The sequence below is a fragment of the Dicentrarchus labrax genome, unplaced genomic scaffold, assembly GCF_905237075.1.
Source record: "Dicentrarchus labrax unplaced genomic scaffold, dlabrax2021, whole genome shotgun sequence".
Classification (NCBI taxonomy): Eukaryota; Metazoa; Chordata; class Actinopteri; family Moronidae; genus Dicentrarchus; species Dicentrarchus labrax.
The window spans coordinates 14297844-14314088 of record NW_026136715.1 but is presented as its reverse complement, the minus strand read 5'-3'; the positions used below and the strand labels follow the sequence as shown (position 1 = coordinate 14314088).

General features: G+C 40.2%; 2 protein-coding genes across 3 annotated transcripts; both read left to right on the top strand.

The window, feature by feature from the left end:
* Positions 1-226: 226 nt before the first annotated feature.
* Positions 227-7470, top strand: csrp1a (cysteine and glycine-rich protein 1a). The gene is made up of 6 exons (XM_051426278.1): positions 227-583; positions 3286-3395; positions 4090-4258; positions 4357-4486; positions 4570-4666; positions 6990-7470. Exons 2-6 carry the CDS (start codon positions 3287-3289, stop codon positions 7064-7066), a joined length of 582 nt encoding a protein of 193 aa, XP_051282238.1. The 5' UTR covers positions 227-583; position 3286; the 3' UTR covers positions 7067-7470.
* A 645-nt stretch (positions 7471-8115) lies between these two features.
* On the top strand, positions 8116-11158 carry phlda3 (pleckstrin homology-like domain, family A, member 3). Of its 2 annotated transcripts, none has more exons than XM_051426283.1 (2): positions 8116-9453; positions 10496-11158. In XM_051426283.1, exon 1 carries the CDS (start codon positions 9018-9020, stop codon positions 9447-9449), a length of 432 nt encoding a protein of 143 aa, XP_051282243.1. In that variant the 5' UTR covers positions 8116-9017; the 3' UTR covers positions 9450-9453; positions 10496-11158. The 2 variants fall into 2 exon arrangements, with proteins under 2 accessions (XP_051282243.1, XP_051282242.1); XM_051426282.1 differs by having other exon boundaries at positions 8478-9459.
* The last annotated feature ends 5087 nt before the right edge of the window (positions 11159-16245 follow it).

The following is a 16245-nucleotide window of genomic DNA, read 5'->3' as shown; positions in this document are numbered from 1 at the left end:
AGTTAAACAGGGCTGACTGCTTGTTGATTGTCCTGTAAATCTCTTGTATGGGAGAGAAAGTACCTAAAATGTAGGAATTTGGGCTGTTGAAATGTAAATGCTCTTGCATTTCCCTAACTCTTCTACTGTACAAGGCAGTACAGCTTTTCAACACAAGTTCCCTCCCCATTCACCCTTCTCTCTCTCTCTCTCTCTCTCTCTCTCTCCCTCTCTCTCTCTCTCTCTCTGCAAGTCAGTCAGAAACTCGCCTGTTCCTCAACACGCAGTAAGTTTGCAGACTGAAGAGCAACAGAAGAAGCTCCTCCCTTTCAGCACATCTGGAACAGTGGAAGAGTGGAGCGGCACATACCAACAATTCTGTCTGATTTGTATCACTGGATAAACCAGGAAAAAGTCTTACACTTGGGTTAGCAAGTGTAAGACTTGTTAGCAAGTCTGGAAGACTACAAGTGCAATTCTTTCACCTAACTTTGGACTGCTGGTTTCCTGAACACACCCCAGTGTTGCACTGACGCTACTCCGTTCAGGGAGTCAAACTTCAACCTGTCCATCATCACTGACTGACAACACCTACGAACTTCAGGTAAGCAATATTACCGTAGACTGATTATGCTTCCTGCTTTTTGTTTGCATCTCACTGTATCTTATTTCCTACTTGTTATGCCAATGCATGATGGGAAAAAAACTCTACTGCTGCAACGTACATTTATTTTGCAAATCAGGGCAGAAACTCCTTTGTTTGAGCAGTTATCATGCATTAGCGTTTCCTCAATGTGTGCAGTTAAACAGTAACACAATGTGGACAAGAAAACACAATACAGTATGTAAAGATCTTTATGCTCTCGGGTCTGGGCAACAACAAAGTATTGATGTTGATATAGAATATATTAGAATATCTATTATTCTAATTATATTCTATGAATGGTAACTCTTACTGATATTAATCTCAGCCTGAATCACACAGATGTCACATGCAATCACATCTACATCATGAGCGGACTTCCTGATTTCTACTAAGTTCACACTCCTTACTTCTCATTCACTCTGTATTATTTATGCATTCCTGTACAACTGCATGTATCCACATGTCTAAACCCGCAGAGCCACCGTTATCAACCATGTACCCAATGTAATTACTCTATTACTAGTTACTTTTTCTCATCTCTCTGTGCATTTCAACTCTGCGGTCAGACCGCCAACTCCGTCAGTCCCGTCATTACCTGTCAATCCTGTGAGATGACTTGTCAAACCAGTCAGGGCATTAATCAAAATTTAAAATAATATTGACTAACTTGGCTTTAATTTCTATTTCTCACCTGTTGTTTCTCACCTTCTGCCTTACATACATGTGTCATGGAGTTGGGAGTCATCTTCACATCCTGGCACTCATGTCCAAGCTTCTGCCTTCTTTTTCTGCTTCTCATTGATTGTCTTGCTTCCAAAAATGCTGTAAAACATCATGGAAGAGTTAGAACGTTATTTGAGACTTCTGATTCACCACTTGAAGTCATATTTTCCTAGTTGGGCTGCTGGAAAGCTCTAAAACGATATTTTTTCTCTACCAGTGCCTGGTACAAATATATTCCTGACATTTCTGCTTTTACTGGCACTCGTGTTTGTTTCCAGGACTGTAGAATATACAAACTGCAAGCCTTTACATAAAATAATCCTGAAAATACCAGTTGGTTTCTGTGTGGCTGTTAATATAAATTATTTCCAGCTGAACATTAACAATCAAGGTCTTTCACTTCTCTGTGTTTCACATCCTATTCTTCTTCTCCCTCAGCACGTCCCTGAACTTTACTCAGGTCAGCGTTCTGTAGTTGTGTTAGTCAGTTTGTGACTTATCCACATCGTTTCATTTATGTGAAGCATATCTCAGACAGACTAGCTGACCTGGATGGTAGAACTTTTATACTGTAAATGTGCTAGACAATGTGCAAAATAATTAATATATGATAATCCTGATAAATTGATATATTAGCCTTTTACTGTATTGTACAAATGATTCATATGCAACACTCACATGTATACTGAATGTACATTGCCAGGGATGATATTCACTACACACATCCCAGACATACGGCAACTTTTCCTTCAGTCTGTTTTAAGATTTCTCTGTCTGGCCTTTGAATAACCCCCCCAGAAATAATATAATGAAGGAAAGTCACAGAGCAGCAGCTGCCAGACACAAACTGCTCCACCCATTGTGAGCTATGATTTAATATCATACAACGAGATCATATTCACATTAAGCATCATTTAGGTGTTGGCAGTAAAGAAGCTATGTTTAATTTTGGGGTGTTGTATTTACTTTTAAAGAAAGAGAAAGAAACCATTTAGTATGGCCAGCCTTCTCTGTGTGAGTCACAGGATCATATACCATATACTGTATTTCATTTTCTGACTTGCTTTAAAGAACGGAAAGCTCTGTCCTCTGGCCACTAGAAAAGCTGACTTCCTCTGCAACATATTTCCTGCCTGATAAAACAAACCTACAACTCAGATTAAGAGAGGCAGTCTACAGAATGGGTGCTGAATGAGACAGACAGGCAGGGGAGTAGATATGTGAGTCAGGGGCTGGGAGGTGGGAGGGTTTACACGGTCTGGAATGTGGATGTGGATATGCAGGAATGGACAGGGAGGGTCATGCTGGGAAACACACTGGGTAAGAACAGGCAGGATGCAAGGGTTTTTTCACATCCCACCAACTTTAATATCCTCAGAAAGACATTTTCACATTACTTCCACACTCAGTTTTAAAGACAGAGCAACTTTTATCTTTAGCAGATAAACAACAAAAAAGTTCTTGTATTTTCCCCATTGCTGGCTTGCTGGTCCATTACAGAAGCCACAGAATACTGGCAGGGGTAAAATTACAGTCTCTGGGACTGGCTTGCCAATGCCAAAATTATAGGCGGCCATATATAGATGTTTAAACGGGTTTCTTCCAAAATAAACTTCTTGTTAATGTTTTTGTTTGTTGTGTGAAGGAATTTATAAGTTCCTTGATCCATTTGTTATTCAATTTAAGGCCTGGTTCCACATGTAAATAACAGGACTTTAAACTGGGTCAAAGAAAATAACATTTAAACTCTTAATCTTTGTTACCATCTTATTCACTGTAAGTTATTCCTCTCTGAAAAGTAGATAATCACAGTCTTTGGGTCTTAATTAAATTAAAGCGCTGTATCTTTATGAAGAACTTCTGGACATTTAAGAGTCTTACATCACATTTATCACAGTGTGTGTATGATTGTGTTCATGCTGCATGTATTTATACAGGATGCCATTAGGAGGAGGGAACAAGTGTGGCCGCTGTCTGAAGACAGTTTACTTCGCAGAAGAGGTACTCTGTGACGGGCGGAGCTTCCACAAGTCCTGCTTCCTATGCAGTGAGTAAACTTTTTGCTGCTTCCTGTCATTGTCAATGTGGAAACCGCTAAACGTCTGACCGTTGTCACTTGTCATTACAGTTACAAGTAATACCCCAATGTGAACTGCTGGTTCATCTGTTGTAAAAGAAAAGAGAGGGTCTCTTATGAAACCAACTTTTTGATTCTCAGAGGCTGACACTTGATATTTAATGTAAAGAAAAAATTCCACTACAGCTGCTATTTGTAGAGTCACATCATACGTTTTTTGTGTGGGCAGTTACCCATAGGCAACAAACAAACAAAAGTAGACCAATAATACAAGATAATCCACCTACACTTACAAAAGTGTGAGGACGGATTTTTTTTTCCTCATCTTAAAATAAGAAAAATGCATCATAACTGTTTAAAATGAATACCATTATGTAGAAGTTTTTTTTTAAAAATACATTTAAAAAAAACTCTCTCAACTTTAAAAATATGTAGGTTCATAGTGTTCTCAGTGGAGTTATTTGTGTTCCTGTAATCAAACATTCCTGTGAAGGAATTCAGATAAGAAAATGTTTCTTCAAAAGACCTTTTCCATAAAAGGAAACAGTTAAGAGCCATCCAAATACATGAATCTGTTCAAAAAACATGCGCAAAGATATGCAAAACAATAATATACGTACATGTGTTTGTGTGTGTGTGCATGTGAATGTGTCTGTTTGTGCAGTGGTGTGTGGGAAGAACTTGGACAGCACAACTGTTGCCGTTCATATGGATGAAATTTACTGCAAGGCGTGCTACGGCAAGAAGTATGGACCAAAAGGCTACGGTTATGGGCAGGGAGCAGGAACCCTCAGCATGGACAAGGGAGAGTCTCTGGGTATTACACAAGAAGAGTGAGTAACACACAAACAAACACATTTTTTTATCTCTTTTTATGGCTCTTTATGCACATTTCTCTCTCTCTCTCTCTCTCTCTCTCTCTCTATGTCAGACCTGCTCCTCATCGTCCTACTAGTAACCCAAACCCATCCAAGCTGGCTCAGAAGTTTGGAGGATCAGACAAGTGCCCTCGCTGTGGCAAGGCTGTCTACGCTGCTGAGAAAGTGATTGGAGCTGGGAGTGTAAGAAAAAACACACACATACACAAATGTGCATGCTTTCAAAAGTACAACCCTTTTATGATGTATCTTCTATTTATTTACAGGCATGGCATAAGTCTGGATGTTTCACCTGTGCAACATGTAAGAAGAGCCTTGAGTCAACCACACTAGCTGACAAGGATGGAGAAATCTACTGCAAAAGTAAAACTTCACTGTCTTCACTTCCCATACAAGGATGAGTTATAACTAAATTATCATATTGCTGTGCAATCACACAGAAGCTCGGTATCTGGTACTACACAAGCATTCTTCAATATGCATTTAACCTGTTCATACCATACTGCTGCCATCGGTTAATATCTGGTTGTCACAATTAACACAAGACCTAGGTCAACTGTGGTTCTATACAGATCACCTAAGCACACAAATATACCAGACCTATTATAAATATGTTTTCTAAAGTTGTGGACTTGCACATGTGCAACCATACTCAAGTTCACTCTAAGATTTCATTTGTGCTCAAGAGACCAAGAAATTGCATCCAAAAAGATATCTATTATAAGGTACTAGTCACCCTATAGTAGTTTTACTGTATAGTAGTCTTCTGTTAGACCTGTTTTCAAAGCTGGTCCAGAGTGGTGAAGCCAGGCAGGATGACCCATGTTGATCCATTCAGACTGCCTGTCTGAAGGAGGTATGATAAAGGTGATGCATCATCAGCACAATAACACAATGTACACAGTGGGACTGTTACAAAAGCAAAATTGAAAATGCTAAACTGGAAAGTAAAATCCAGATTTCCAGTCTTAAAAGAGAGAAAACACTTCTAAACTTTGCACTAAAAAAACATTGAAGTTTATCTTTTAAGACTGCAAAGTTGGTGACTGAGTTGTAATAACATAAGAATACTGCAGAGGGCCCCCTAACACAGAGAGATTTCATCCACAACAATAAACAACATAAGCTTGTTCTGATAGTTAAACTTTATCTTTTAAAGGTTTTTGTTTGAATAAAGAACATACTGATAATTTTAGCCTAGCACTCCACAGACCAGACATTATTGAAGCAGACTCCTCTGCCTCACATAGCATGAAGTGTTGCTGCCACCTGACCTGCTTTATCATACATTTTTACAAACTAATCTGGTGTATATTTTGAGATTTTATGCCAAGCCTAGTTCCGGACATTTTATCCTTCATATATATATATTAAGGATATCACACATCACTGAATAGTCAATGAATAAACCCTTTTCCCTTTTGACATTTTACCTGGAAACGACTGGAAAAGCACAGTTGGAATTCTTTAACAAGTCAAACTGTCCACTGTGAAAAGGCCAACAATGACAAAATATATTACTGTGGCAAAACCAATCTTTAAATCCAGAATTCTGACCATCCACAGACACTTTTCTGGATGTACTAGCCATATAGCAGGCTGAGGCAGTGACCACAGACTGTTAAAATAGTGGATTTAAAAGTTGATTTCCCCACACAGAAGAATTTTAAATTTCAAGGTAGACAACGGACATGACGGAAATACCTTTAAAAGGTACCATCGCCATCTACTCTGTTTTTTATTTAGTAAAGGCATTTTGGACATTTCAATGCACTTAATGCACAGGTATAATTAATAACATTAATTATGGCTTTACTACATTTAAGTGAGCCACTTCCAGGGTTTTAGGCTTACTGGAGAGCCATGTTAATGGCTCTGGTCCGTCTGCTGTGTGGAAAATTAGATATGTTGTTTGCTGCACACGATCAAATATTTTTAACTTGTTTCCCAAGTTGGATATTTCAAGGAAAAGAAGATGCTGAACTATAGCCCCATTTGTAACCTCAGTGCTGTGATTCGGTCACACATTTCCCAGCGTGTTATTATTACTATTTTTTTTTTACCTATCATCCAACAGGAAGTTATATCTTTAAATACATCATTGTAATAACAGACAGTATATATATAATGGACAGAGCTTCCAGGTCTGTAAAGTGAAGCCAAGTGTCTTAAACCTGCATTGTATGTAAAGGCCGGCAGGGGGAGCTCCACTGACTGCAATGATAAACGATACCATGCACTCAAAATGCCTATTTCTCATCTAAATTGTTTCAGAAACTTATTTTAGGATATTGTTTAGCTGTAATACCAGATTGTTTCTGGCTCCGTCAAACCGTCATGGCGACGACCGTAACGGCTACGGTCTAGAATAGATAAGTAGAATAAAATGTTTACATATTTCAAAGTGGGTTTCATACAGCGTTAACCTGAAAGCTTTCACCACAGTAAGAGGAGCACAAACGGAGGATAGGTCGCTCAGAAAATTTACCTTCAAGAAAAACCGTAAGCTGCTGGTTACCCCGGTAACCTGATTTTCTCTCTGCTGAAGTCCCAAAGCTAACGTATATAACATAGCTTTGACCCTAAAGACATGCTCCAGCGGGCTCCAACTGTGGTCATCTTGGGGATATGTTGTTGTTACAACAACGTGGAGTTTGTTTTTTAACATTACCTTTCTTTCCAACAGGCTGTTACGGCAAAAACTTTGGTCCCAAGGGATTTGGGTACGGACTTGGAGCCGGGGCGCTGGCGCACACTCAGTAGAGACCACCGGGGCTTCGTTGACAGGTTTCCTGAATGCTGAATACTCTGCTCATCCTGCAGGGGGCAGACTGCTGCCAGTAAAACATGCACCTGACACACAAACATGCTAGATAAAAAGCCTGCATTATAATAAATTGTACACTTAAAGATAAAGATAACACACTCTTAGTCTCATGTAGGCCAAATGTGTTTTACTAGTGCTAGTTGCAGCAAATCTTGACACATAACCAACATGTAATACTAAAACAAAAAAAAAGAGCTATCTGTTCAACACGGCATTTTTTCATTCATTCTTCATATTGTGAGGCAATAGCAATAGTCAGTGTAATAGAGCAAGTGCTGCTTGATTGTATGTTATATGCTTTCCAAACAGTATGATAATGAATAAAATGGAAAGATCATGACTTTAGTGCCAATTTTTATTATTTGGTGAACAAATTACACAAGAACATGTAAGTGAAACTGTGTGTGCGTGTGTGTGTGTGTGTGTGTGTGTGTGTGTGTGTGTGTGTGTGTGTGTGTATGTGTGTGTGTGTGTGTGTGTGTGTGTGTGTGTGTGTGTGTGTGTGTGAGGAATAGGGAAGTAAACTAGTTTGGATGGTGACGTTGTGCATGTAAGTTTCAAGAAACAACCTGTGTTCATTGTATCCATTCTTCTCATAACATCACAGTGACACATCACAGTGCTGAGATGATGTGTCCAGTATCTTGTAAAGGTTGGGGAATTACAGCTTTCAATCCACCCACAAAGCTCGCCTGACACATTAGAGCCATGTTGCTGTCAGGGATGTGAAGAATGACAAAAAGGTTGTCTTTTTAAAATGCCATAATTAAGCTTTTCCTCATAGGAGGTTATTATAGTACAATGAAGTGAAACCTCAGACAAATCAGAAGAGCTTTGGAGTTTGTTGTGAAAATCTAACCAGTTTCTCCACTTAATTTACTTTTAACATTCAGTTCCATTTTACTGGTTTCAAACATGCCTGCTATTATTTAGGGATTAGTAAATATTGTTTATATATACTTATAATGTATAAAATATCAGAACTGGAACTATTTGGTAGAAATAATTAAATGAAATGGTTTCCAAAATTAAAAAGTAATTGACTGATTAGCCATTTGTTTCTCCCTGCTCAACAAAAAAAAAAAACATTTCTATCTTGCACTGTTTGTCTCTCACACTCACATATTACAACATTTGACTTCTTTATCCACCCTTTGCCTCCCACTCACATTCCAGCTCTCAACCAAGAGACAAGAGAAAGCAGCTTGTCATAAACACTTTTTCTGGAACATGAAAGAAAAGCTAAATGATTAAACTAACTTGTTTCTTTCTTTAAGGAATTTACAGGTGTGTGCCAGGTTTTCCTAAACAGGTGCACTGTGACATAACACAAGTCTTAGGTGGCTAAACCCACCTACCTGTGTTTCTGAACACACAAACAACGCACAGAGTACTGCGAAATCCAACTGTCTATACTTGCACTCACTGACTCACATACTTCGCGCACTCACACACACACACACACACACACACACACACACACACACACACAGACAGAGGCAGGGAATCTTATAAACAGCCCGGATCTCCTCCTGCCGTCACCAGGAGGAGGCGGGGTGCTAGTTGAAGGGGGGAGAAGGTCCACGGAGGAGCGGGGCATGTTCAAACATATCCAGGCAGACCAGCCTACCAACATCCACGGCGTGCTGTGCTGTCATTGCGCACAGATTGGATTAATACACAGACTCTATGAGAGTTTTTTTTTGAATTGGCTATTATTACTAATGCCACAGCTCGAACCGATGTGTTTTTCTGAGGTACACTCGACACCGGTAGGCTACAGGAACATATGAGATGTGTATTTAATGGATTTATCTTGAGACGTGCCGCTCCTGAAGAATTTCCAAGTTTCGGTTCTGTCTGGGAAAATTTGGGCTCAGCGTGGCCATGTCTCTCCCTGTCAAAGTGATGAGGGACGGACTGCTGGAGAAGCGCAGCAGCGGGCTCCTCCAGCTGTGGAAGAAGAAGCGCTGCGTGCTCACTGAGGAAGGACTGCGCCTGCACAACTGCAAAGGCGGCGGCGGCGGTGGCGGTGATGCTCCGAGCTCGGCGTGGAGCTCCAAAGCCAAGGAGCTCCGCTTTGATCGCATGGCCACGGTGGACTGCGTGGAGTACAAGCGAGGGCTGGTGTACTTCACGGTGGTGATGGCTACTGGGAAAGAGATTGACTTTAGGTGTGCGCAGGAAGGCACGGCGTGGAACGCGGAGATCGCTCTGGCACTGGTGCGCTACAAGAACCTACAGGCCGTGCAAACGGGACGGAACAGGCACCTGTCCACTGCACACCTGGGCAGCACTGGGGAGGATGAGGAGCTCTGATCTGGTACAGGTAAACCTTTAAATAGGACAGAAATAGGCAGGGGGCTGTCATCAAAATAAGCAAATAGGATTGAGATTACTTATTAATTCTAAATATATTTTGGGTTTGGGTGACAGTGAGGCACCACACCCTCCCATAACTCTAAGGTTTCAGCTTAATTCCCATTAACTGTGTGTGTCTGAGATTGACAGTCAAAGCATCACTTAAACACCTCAATGGTAAAGGTATACATGTCTTTTTTTCCTCCCAGCCAGATAATCTCAACCATTTGCCACCCAATCAGTGCAGCCACTGACTTTCACTGATAATCTCCCCCTCTGTGGTTGAAAGGGTGCTAATAGTATCTAGTTGGTGCAGTGATTGCATGGAATGAAAACATCCAGACTCTTGGGGATGAGGTGGCACATGACTGAGAAGCACTCAAGCCTCACGCTAAGCTTGTGCTAAAGATTATTTACAAGTACCACTTCAGTGTTTACGTGTTCCTCGGTAGAGTGAAAGTCAGTTTTTCCTTATCGTGGTCCCTGGCCTTTAACACACCATAGTCCAACACAAACCTACTCTCACTTGAGGACATAATTACGATGCAATGTGAGCCTCCAAAATAACATCTGCCTGCCTCTCCTTCACGAGGAAGCCAAGTATTTTTAAACACACACATACACATAAACATACAGCCTTCTCTTATGTATTTGACGGACATAAATACAACTGAAGATTTGGGATGACCAGAACCATACATTTTTTTCAGCTTTTCCACATTTAGGAGACAATCAGTGCCATCATACTGAAACTGCTCACTGAAATCTCCAATGTGCAGGAACTGAGTTTGTAAGTCTGAACTATGAGCTCACAGTCCAGGAATCCACAGCGATGCTTCCTTAAGAGAGCTGCAGTAGTCAAGTGCCCAAATTAGCTTAGTAGCCGTGGTAACAGTGTAACGTAACTCACTACAAATGCACTTTGTAGGACACCATCGGCTGCCCCCAGTGTCAAATATATAAATGAACAATTGAACATCAAAAATCTGCTCCTCTTTCTCCAGCCTTTACTTCTTGGGAGTGAACCAATCGGAGTGGACAAGGGTACAGGACACCAGATCCGTCGGCTCGATTCTGTGGTGCACAGCATGATGGGATGTACGGAACAGCCTTCAACGAATATGGATTAAAGGACTGAGACCAAGTGTCACAGACACACTTCTTGTCTTCCTACACAAGCTTATTCACGCTGTCATATAAAAAGCATAGGAATCTGATATACTCTATAAGCATGGATGATTTTTTTTTCTGTGACCTCACTGATCGAGGTCACTGTGGCGACCGCTGCGAAAGGAAAAGATGGCGTTATTTGGACAGAGAGGGAGGAGCTAGGACACTTTACCCGTTGTGCCTTGATGTTTCAAAGATATTTTCTATTTTGGACATTATTTCCTGACATTTTCTAGTCTTACTGAAACAGGAGTCACTTTGTTTCTTCAGTCTTGCTATTGATGGAAACACATTGCTGTTTGACTGGTTTTGAAAACTTTTGTTATAGACTGAACAGATCAGCATGTTTTTTCTAAAACTGAAGATGAAGAATATCTATTTTGCTCATATTCATTGCACATTGTATTCTATATATTTGCTGAAACCATGTACAGTATTAAATAGATCAAATAAATGTATGTCAGTAATCCTAAAGTGCTGACATATTTTTCTCTCGAGTTTCTATTTTTGAACAATGCTTCAGTTCTCTACACTGTAACATATATTGTCTCTTAGAGCCAAACAGTCAGCTGCAATTTATTTTAGGTTCAGACCATTAATTGCTAAGCTCATCTGTTTCCAGTTGTGGTGTAACCTTGCTGTTATAGCCTCTGGAAAATACACACACCCCAGACACATAGACACACACACACTTTGTGATTGCTCTCCTGCTCTTGCGTGTATGCTGAAGTCAGGACACCTTTTGTTCCGAGCAGTGTGCACTAATGAGAAGCACCGTGAGCCCGAGGCATGTGCACACAAACATCCGCCCACACGCATTCACCTACAGAAGATTACGTGCACACCCAGCATGAAATTCAGCAAGGCCTCAGCATCAGCAGACTCTCGTTAGTGAGGCCTTGCATATATTGTTCATTCAAGCATCTCTTGTGTGTGTCAAGAATATAGCAGTCTGTGTGTGCGGCTGTGGGGCTCAATGCAGGTCAGGAATAAAGGGCCGATTGTGTAGCAACTTCTCTCATTACTGCGGAAAACCCCAAAGCTAGCCACACCGCATGAGTCAGCAAAGGACCAGGAGCACTGCAAGCGGCGGAGACACCCAGTGATGGATCCTTGGTTTTAACATTGTATGTGTGAGTGTGTGTGGGCAGATGTAAATACGCAGAATACTGTAGCCTGTGTGATGGAGATCTGTGGTGGTGCAAGAGTGTGGTTCATTGGTGGTTGTGTGCAATAAGTCCTGAATCCAGTCTCTTCAGAGTGTGTGTGCTCACACTTCTCAGCGGAATGCCCTGTCTAAACATCATAACCTCTGTCCAGGGTATCTGGTTTTCTTAGCAGATAAACAGACACATACAGTGAATTTCATAAACCAAATCCTAGAACAGGGGCCGATATAGAGTTCAATGATTGTCAGTCATAACAACACTGACAATGCATGTGTGTACATACTTCTTTAAACAAAGACTCAAGATTACTCTTTTAAACATTTAGACATGTCACATTTTTCTTCTCAGGCCTTCACAAATGGAGCTGCTGTCTGCAGTGTGAGTGTCAAACCACTAGAGGTCTGTCTCTCTCCTGTTGTTCACTGTTGTTTGGCTATGTGTGTATCTGTGTGTGTGTGTGTGTGTGTGTGCGTGTGTGTGTGTGTGCGCGTGTGTGTGTGAGAGAGAGAGAGAGAGAGAGAGTGAGACTTCACTGTAGTTTTTTGCCAGTTCCTCTTGTAGTGCAGGCTGCTGTTTCTTTTTTGATTAATATCTTCTGTCTTGTGTATCTAATATGTTTGTGTGTGTTATATTCTTTCCATTCCTCCATCACATACTTTACCTCCTCACAGGTACATACTGTATAAACCTGAAATACCATATCACAGTGTGAATTATGTCATACTTTCTTATTTGTCTTTCTTGTAGAAGGTTATGTGAGCCTTTTAAATGTATATATGCAACATTCTCACAACATCCTTCTGGCATCTTTAAAGCAATGTATCTTAGCTTGAATCTAAAGAGGCTGAAGGAAAAAAAACTGCCATGGGAATTTGAGACAAAACAATCTTCAGAAACAGAACTCACCAGAAGTGAAATAAATGATTTATTTGGAACGTGTAGAAATTACATTTGTGTTAATCAAACTGTATGCCTGTCTTTTAAAAACTGCTAAGGTTTAGGACTCAAGAACCAGGTCACACTGTCATATTTATTGATTATATGTGAATCTGTGTGAAAATAAATTCCAGTAGGGATTGATCCCTACACGCTTGGAAGGCAAGCAATAGTTATTGAGTTATTCAATTAGTTGCAACCTGCAAGGTCGCTACTAGAGGCCACTAAATCCCAATCACTGGTCCTTTAAAGATGACATGACATAAGTGTTGATGTGAGACAACCGTTTTGCATGTGGTAGAAATGATTACAGGTTTTTTGTGGTGCTAGCTTGATGTTACTCCAAAAGGTTAGCTCCAAGTCATTGTTCATTCTCCTTCAGGTGTGTCATCATATTAAATCCATAAATTCTTTATCTTTATCACCAGCTTTTAACAAACTTAAATATTCCAACTTTCAGACAACACTGATGTAATTCAACTTCTAAAGGCACATTCTGCCTTGGATTTAGCCTTCATGGTAGAATGTCCTTCCAGGTCTTAGGTCTGTTTTACCCCTCTGTTTACAAGTATTACTGATGGAAACACACCTGTTACAGGATTAGAAAACTTAATAACTGTAATTGAATTGAGACTTGGAAGTATTAGCAAGTGCAACTTCTGTGTTCTGAGTTTTGGTACTCATTTGGTCACTCATCGTTATTTTCTTTTGGGTTACAGATGGGTTTGTTTGTCAAGAAGTTCTGTCTGCGAGGCTTAAGACAAGGCAAACATTTCCAAAGGGCCTCCCTGCAAGCATGTCTAGCATTTTGACTTGCCCTTCGAGGTTTAGGTGTGGATAAACATGACTGAGTGTCTACAGCCATGCCAGCGGCTCTCTAAAGCTGTACTTGGGCACAACAATATTTTGACCTAAATATTATTGTCAGCATGCTATTAGTCTCACATGACAATGTTAATTGCTAGTATAATGTTTGCTGTTTTAACCATCTTAATTTAGCATGTTAGTGTCCTAACATTTGCCAATTATTATTAACACAAAGTAAACAGCTGAGGCTGATGGGAATGTTTTTAGTGTTGGCTGTATTAAAGCACTGCATGTGGCGTGTCTTCTACAAAATGTACAAAAGTAGCATTCCATTTATGCTATCAGATGTCAAGGTATTTCATTTAAACAACAAAAATATAGACCTCAAGTTGGCTGTTCTGTCACAACACAGGTTTTGTCACGCTCTCTTTTAACAATCAGTACTATACTACAAACTGTTCTAAACAAAACCAATATTCACTAACCCTCACTACTTGAAAGTTTGACATGGTAGTTGTTGAGTATTGGAGCAAGATTAGAAGGTCTGTGAAGACCAAAGTGTTTTCCAAATTGAATTAATATTTTGAGAGAGTTAGTCACAACTCCATTGGTGATAAATGTGGAAGGCCGGGGGAGCTGGGAGGATTGTAAAATTTGTGAGGCTGCCTTTTCAAAATGAACCCAAGCAGGTAGATAGCCAGTATTAATACTGCCCATCCTATATGGGAATTTTATGTTTGTTTTATGTTTGCCCCTGTTGTGGAGGTGGGGCGCTGCCTGTGTGGCTTATCTGACATAGCTGTTTGTACATGGTCATTGCTGCTTGTTATGTAAAGTTTTACTACACCTGCCTCAGGAATTGCCCCTCGGTGATACATAAAGCTTTTTGAATTGCAATTAATTGAATCCCTAAACATTTATTTCCCCAAAGGAATTTGGACACTATTTTTGTCACATTTTTTAAAAATTTGTTTGCAAATGAGAACAGGAATGTGCTAAAAAATATATAAAAACTTGGGCAGGACAATCATTTTAAGCTTATTCAACCTGTCAATAACAAGAGCACAGATGACTAGCCATCAAAATCATCTTCTACTTTTTTTTTTTTTTTTTTTTTACCATTTTGTAACACTTTTTAATTTAGTTTTTAAATCCCTTCCAAGACCATGACCATATAAACATAAACTCCTGCCTATAGTTTATTATCTGAGTTGCCTTTATCATCCTGTGTCGTGCAAGGCCAAAGCTCCAACTGCTGGCCCCTGGTTTATAATGAATCTGCGAGAGACAAATGGACAGAGCAAGATTAGGCAGTAAGAGAGATGGGATTGACTAATAATAGCGTCCACTAACAAAAGAGAAGGAGAGAGTGAGACAATTGGGGGTGCAGTTAAATAGAGGAACACCATATTGTTGGCTGCATCGCTGATTTGTGCATCCTGCCTCTGCTGCTGTCGCATCTCTCTTCTGCTTCTGACACTGGTAAGGTCCTTTCATGGTGTGGTCTGTAAAGATTTTAAGGTGTGATGTTAGGGTTAGGCCTATTTCTTTGTTCTGTGCATATATGGTACGCAAACTAAATGGGTTACTGTTTGAATAGATATACATTTTTCTGGTACAACCATTTATTTGTTGAAAATTTGCCTCATAGACTTCCTAGACTTCCAAATTCGATTCAGGATCTAAAGGTTTATTGGTTGATACAATGGAAATGTAGCTGCCTTCAAACAGATACTGTTAATTTCTTTTAGGGGGATCAGTGTACAATACATAATGTAAACCCAGTCAATAGGGATGTTAGTAGAATTTAAAAGTGAGAGCTTAAAAGTGTCAATTGTTATTTTGTCAGTAGCCTGGTTTCATCATTGGGTCTGTGGCTGCATCTAAACCATAAGTACATTAGCCAGAATACTCTGCAGGATTATCAGTTGAAATAATACAAACTAGCTAACTTTAAATCTGTTCAAATCCGAGGCTGACGTGAACTTTCCAAAGCACCCTGGGTTGCTTTTTGAACTGCCAAGTTGGCTGCACCACAGAGGCTCATAATCATCCATGAGTTACTGGTGGTAAACCCCTGATCCAGACTGGGCACCCCAGAGCACAATCACCCTCTACAGCTGTCTCTCAGATGTCCCCTGGTCTATTTGGGGAGACAAACCACTCTAAATTCCTCTCCCTGAGATAATCCAGAGGAGAAATATGGGGATGAGAGACGGGAGAGATGGCTATCAGTCAGGAATTTTCCTAATCCGCTGGAGCAGCCTGTAACCCCATCATGCTGGGAGGTCTTAGGTGGTGTCATTCTTAACTGGAACCGAATAGTAAAATGGGAGAGGGACATAAAGAGAGAGAAAGGTTGAGATAAGGTGAGACAGACAAGGTGTGAGTGCTGTAAATCTCTTGTTGATTTGATAAAGGGCAGAAGGCCATAAGACTGAGAGAGAGGAGGGGTAAGCTAATGTGATGACAAGAGTGAAAACAATATTGTAGGCAACAGCTGACAATATGAGTTGTGTGACTCACAAAGTCTCACCTTATGTCTTGTGTATTTTACATCTGGTAGACAATATTTCCACAAAAAACTGTCTACAGTGAGGTCTGATAATTAATTTGAAAAACAATAAAAGATATTTTTGATGCAGCAAGAACAAAATACCACCTCTATAGGG